Source organism: Nannospalax galili, unplaced genomic scaffold (genome assembly GCF_000622305.1).
Source record: "Nannospalax galili isolate Female #2095 unplaced genomic scaffold, S.galili_v1.0 scaffold156, whole genome shotgun sequence".
In the NCBI taxonomy this organism is placed as follows: domain Eukaryota; kingdom Metazoa; phylum Chordata; class Mammalia; order Rodentia; family Spalacidae; genus Nannospalax; species Nannospalax galili.
The window spans coordinates 888164-894163 of NW_008337625.1; the positions used below are offsets into that span (position 1 = coordinate 888164).

The 6000-nt window shown below is 40.2% G+C and overlaps 1 protein-coding gene across 2 annotated transcripts in view; it reads left to right on the forward strand.

Moving 5' to 3' along the window:
• Herc4 (HECT and RLD domain containing E3 ubiquitin protein ligase 4) overlaps nucleotides 1-6000 on the forward strand; it is a 114418-nt gene that overhangs the window by 92849 nt on the left and 15569 nt on the right. For both annotated transcript variants that reach the window (XM_008832656.3, XM_017798045.2), the window contains 3 exons: nucleotides 1385-1551; nucleotides 1721-1787; nucleotides 4997-5079. In XM_008832656.3, coding sequence (XP_008830878.1) covers nucleotides 1385-1551; nucleotides 1721-1787; nucleotides 4997-5079 — 317 coding nt within the window. The remainder of the gene's footprint in view (nucleotides 1-1384; nucleotides 1552-1720; nucleotides 1788-4996; nucleotides 5080-6000) is intronic.

The following is a 6000-nucleotide window of genomic DNA, read 5'->3' on the forward strand; positions in this document are numbered from 1 at the left end:
GCATTTTTGAAGCAAGAGTAAGGGTGTATTTGATACCCAGCACTGAGAGAGGGTGCAGCAGAGGAGAGAAACAGACTGCTCTTGGTGATAGGGAAAGCATGTATTAGCATGTATTATATGTTCCTGCCTCCCCTGAGGAGGTGAACGACTAGCATTCTGACTATCCTCAACCCTGGGTATTTTCTTTTAGGTGGAAAATTGTAGCACGTGGCTGTGATTAATTATTATTATGTAAAAAATTAGTACCACAGCTGTCATCTGCAGGAGTCTTTAAGTGGTAAAGAATAAAATTCTGGGGCTGCAGAGAAAGCTTGATTGGTAAAGTGCTTGCCTTACAAGCATGAGGGCCCGAGTTCAATCCCCAGCACCCATTTAAAAAGCTTTATGTGGCCATAGCATGTAGCTCATGCTTGTAATCCCAGCACTAGAGAGGCCAAGGCAGGAGGATCACTGTCTATCTGAGGCTAGTTTGGGCTACATAGTGAGTTATAGGCCAGACTAGGCTGCAGAGTAGGGTCCTCCTCAAAAAAAAAAAAAAAAAAAAAAAAAGGTAGGCATGGTGGTGTAGGCATTTAATTCCAGCACTGGGGAAACGAGATCCTTGGGGCTCACCTGCCAGCCAGCCTAGCCTAATTGGTGAGCTCCGTACAATTGAAAGACCCTATCTCAAAGTAGGGCATTCTGAAAGATGACACCCAAGATTATCCTCCAGCATCCACACATATGCACACCCTTACAAGCATTTTTCCAAAAGGTGTTTTACTTTTAATGTCAACCTTTCTCTCTTGATTCCTCCTTCCCTTCCATGCTGGGTATCAAACTTGGAACTTAGCCCATGCTAGGGGAGCACTGTAGTCCTGGGCTATATCCCCAGCCCAGCACCGTACATTTAATGTTTGATGATATGGAAATGGTTGCGTTTCTGGAAGAAAGCCAGCTGTGAAACCATGTGTGTTTCTGTGTTATGAGCTCAGCTAGGTATTACTTTTTTGATTTTTGCTTGGGGCTTTTTTTTTTTGGTCTTTTTGAGACAGGGTCTCCTTGTAGCCCCAGCTGTCCTGGAACTCACTATGTAGACCAGGCTGGCCTTGAACTCAGACATCCGCTTGCCTCTGCCTCCTGAGTGCTGGGATTAAAGGTGTGCACCACCACACCCGGCAGCTTGTTTGTTTTTCGCAAAAGGGTCTCACTATGTAGTCCTGTATAGCCTGGAACTCACTGTGTAGACCAGGTTGGCCTTAGATTCACAGAAGTCTGCCTGCCTCTGCCTCCCTAGTGCTGGAATTAAAGGTATCTTCAGTTTTTCTACTGTGGGGATTTTTTTTTTTTTTTTAATGTTTTAACTTGGAAGACAAGAATTTAACTTTTCTTTTTTGTCTTTCAGACATTTGAAGATAGTGATTTATTCCACTTGATTGGTGTCATCTGTGGCTTAGCAATTTATAATTTTACTATTGTGGATCTCCATTTTCCATTGGCGTTATATAAGAAACTACTGAAAAAGAAGCCATCTCTGGATGATCTAAAAGAGCTAATGCCTGATGTTGGGAGGTTAGTGTAAAGTGCCAAGGGTAGGTTTGGGAAGTAAAGAGTGGGGAACATACAGAAAGCTTTTAAGTAAACAAATGCCCTTTTAATACCTCCAGTATATATTTACTCATAAGCAGAATTTTCAAAATAACAATAATGTTTTACCTTAAAGAAACATATTATTTTACAGAAGCATGCAACAATTACTGGATTATCCAGAAGATGATATAGAGGAAACATTTTGTCTCAATTTTACGGTAAGATGAAAAGAAGTGGTTGGTATGGTTATATAACAGCTGTGCATGGGGTGTCTCTTTGATAGATGGAATTCTTGACCCTGTGGCTAACATTTATTGAGTATTTACTGTGTGTCAGCTATAGTACATGCATTTATTTTATCCTCAGTAATCCTATGAAGTTATTATTATCCCTATTTTACAGATAAAGAAAACTGAAAGCAATAATTGCGTGTCAGTCATTATTCATACCCAGCTTTGTGGCTTAAATACTTAATGCACTTTGCTAGTAATAACAGAAAAGGATATTCTTAAATGCAAGAGACCTTTATTCAGGTATTCACTTTTGAGCCTACAGTTTTGGGAATGATTAGAGATGGCAAAGATTATTGCAATAAGAGAATATTGCTGATGAACTTACTGCTTAAAAGCCGTTTTTCCCATACGTCTCTGCTTCTCACAGCTGGGCATTGCCTGTCTGCTCAGTTTCTACCATGGGTTCTAGGGCTTGAACTCAGGTTGTCATGAACCTTTATCCACTAAGCTGTCCCACCACCCTCTTTGATCATTTTAAAATTGGAATGCACATGGTATACGTAAGGACATTTGATAAATGTTTAAGCTATTAAAGTAAAATTATCACATAATTTTCTTTCAAGGAAAACCTTCCTGGGTGTGGTTCAGGCTTAAGGGAATTCAAGACCTCTGGCCTCCAGGGGCACTGGCATTCATGTGCCCAGACACACCCCCCCCAAATAATTACATATAGCAAGGTGTACACCTTGTAATCCCAGCACTGGGGAGGCGAGCTAATCAATCTGTGAGTTCCAGACCAGCCACAGCTACCTAGTGAGATTCTGTTTCAAAATACTACTAATGCTACTACTATTACTACTACTACTAATAATAATAAATCTTTTTTAAAAGACTAGGGAAAAAATCTTCCCTAGAATTCCTTCCGTTTTCTGTGTATTTCTGAATCTTAGGGGATTATTTATATCCACTTAAGATTCTTAACTTTAAGAACTTTAAATTCTAGTTTATTAATCACCAAGTTTGTGAACTACTGTATTCAGGAACAGTGGTAACTTTGTTTCTGTTGTCACTTCTTAGAGATTTTCCATGGTTCTTTATTGCTTGCACATTAAACGCTAATGTGATGAGCTGATGGGTATCAAAGACACATACAAATGGACTCTTTCAGGGGCAGGGTCTGTGTGGCATGTGTGTGTGCACAGGGAAACTAGAGGCTGACATTGGGATGCTTTCTTCAATCATTTCTTCACTTTATTTTTTAAATATTTTGTTTTTATTTTATGAGTATTTTGCCTGCATATATGTAAATGTACCTGTATCGTACTTTACCTGAGGAAGCCAGAAGAGGACATTGAATTCCCTAAAACTGAAGCGAAATTTGGTTATTAGCGGGTGCTAGGATCTGAGCCCAGGTCCTTTAAAGAGCAAACAGTGTTCTTCACCTATGAGCCATCTCTCCAGCCCCTCAAATGTTTTGAGACAGGTCTCCCACTGAACCTGGAACTTGCTGCTTCAGTTAGGCTGGCTTGCCAGAGAGAACCCCAGTATCTTTCTGTTTCCCCCTCTCAGCAAGAGGGTGATAGGCGCTTGCTACCACTCCTAATTTTTTTTGTTTGTTTGGTTGGTTTTTTTTTTCGTCTTTTTGAGACAGGGTCTCCCTGTAGCCCCACCTGTCCTGGAACTCACTATGCAGACCAGGCTGGCCTTGAATTCACAAGAGATCCGCCTGCTTCTGCCTCCTGAGTGCTGGGATTAAAGGCATGCGCCACCACGCCCGACCCTCCTAATGTTTTTTTACGTGGATGCTGAGGACCAGCTTGATTCCCTTTGATTACACAGTAAGCTCTTCATCTTCTCTCCAGCTCCTATAATTTGGCTTGCTTTCTAACTTTTATTGTATCCTTCCATTTTTTAAAAAAATTTTATTTATCTCTTTAATTTTATGTGTATGCATGTATTGCCTACATGTAGGTAAGTGCACCCGTGTCCTGCAGTGCCCATGGAGGTCAGAAGAGGCTGTTGGATCTCCTGGGACTGGAGTTACATACAGTTGTTGGCTGCTATGTGGGTGCTGGTATTCGAACCCGTCTTCTGCAAGGGCAACCAGTGTTCTTAACTGCTGAGCCATCTCTCCAGCCCCGGATCCTTCCATTTATATCCAGTCGTATGGTATCATGCAATGTGCTTTCATATGCCCTGCTTTCCTTCTTAGAATCACTTGCCATATACTTTCAGAACTTGATTTACTTTCTTATTATACTTCTGTTAAATTGGTGTGCTCAATCTGAAACCCCACTCCTGTCCTGTTGTTTCAGGGTCTTACCCATCCTTCTGTCTCTGTGAGATCCAGGCCAGCCTGGTCTTCATAGTGAATTACAGGCCAACTGTGGCTATAGGGATACCCTGTCTCAAAAAAATAATCAGTAGACTAGTAAGAGAAATAAAAGGTTAATAAAAATAATGTACACCTTTAGCTGGGCGTGGTGGCACACACCTGTAGTCCCAGCACTTGGGAGGCAGAGGCAGGCAGATCTCTGTGAGTTCAAGGCCAGTCTGGTCTACATAGTGAGTTCCAGGACAGCTGGGACTACAGGGAGACCCTGTCTCAAAAAGACCAAAAAAAAAAAATAATAAAAAAAAATAAAATAAAATAAATAAATAAATAAATAAATAAATAAATAAAAATAATAATAATGATGTACAATAATAATGATGATGATGATGATGTACACCTTTAAACTAAATAGGAAACAAATAAAAAGCTACGTTTGACCAGATACACAAGACAGATAAAAGAGACAGACGGTAGCAACTGTCACATGGGAAGAGTGCATTGTGGTGTAAGTGCATTGTGGTATAAGCTGAACCATAGTGGGCTTTGCTCACTCGGCTGAGGAAAGTGTCCTTTTCTAATATCTTGTTATGTTCTGAAGTTTCTGCACAATAAATGCTCAGTTTTTGTACTTAGCTAACCAAGTATTTGATGGTGTATACTTAGGGTAGGGTATCAAGTTATTAGAAAAGATGAAAAGTCCTAGTTATTGCTCTAAGAAGATTCGTAAAGAAAGCTTTTGGTAGCAGAATTTTGCCTCAAATTTATAGTTTTATATTTAATGAGAAAAGGATCATACATTTTAAAAAATACTGTAAGTTTTGAGTCTCACATTGACCTTTTAAACTTTTTAAATTAATAGATCACAGTTGAAAACTTTGGTGCAACAGAAGTGAAAGAGCTGATTCTAAATGGTGCAGACACAGCTGTTAACAAACAAAATCGGTAAGTGAATTTCAGTGGCATCAATGGACGTGGTAAGAGTCAGCAGGCATTTTCTTCTGTTACAGGAAATATGTTGCAACTTTTCTTAAAGAAAACAGTATTTTGAACTGGGTGTGGTTGAGTCTCCTGTAATTCCAGCATTTGGGAGACAGGCAGGTAGGTGTCTTGACTTTTAGGCCAACCTGGTCTACACAGCCAGTTCCATGTTATCTAGAGCTATGTAGCGAGATCCTGTCTCAAAGCAATCCTAAAAACCAAAATGTAGTATTCGAATGTTTAGTGGGGAAGTAACCTGCCTCTGCTCCTGCAGTCTTCTTTAAGATAGCCATAAAGGAATAAAACGGTCATGAACAAAGAGAAGTGAGACATGTGGACGCCTGACTAGCCAGTCAATGAAACCAATGTGAGGGGAACTGGAGTAATTCAGAAGCCCACCCATTCGTTTTACAGACTGTATCAGGCACTGAAACTAAAACATGCTTTAAGGCCGAGCCTGGTGGCATGGGCCTTTAATCCCAGCACTGAGGAGACAGAGGTAGGTAGGTCCCTGTGTTTGAGGTCAGCCAGGGCTACATAGTGAGGCCATGTCTACAAATAAACAGATAAAAACATACTTTTGGAAAATGCTTAGGATTTGGGAAATTGCCGAAAACAAAAAAGTTGACTTTTGCAAAGAAACAAATGGAAACCTTTTCCTAAATGTCTAGTAAACATCGTACCCCCTTACCACCACCATCACCACCAAGGCAAGAGATTATAAATGTCCTTCTGGAGAGATTGGATTAAAGGCACTTTGGATTGGAAACCACCTCTCCATGCCCTTTTTTTTTTTTTTTTTTTTTTTTCCTTTTTTTTTTTGGGGGGGTTTTTTTGGTTTTGTTTTTTTTTTTTTGATACAGGATCCCTGTGGCCCCAGCTGGC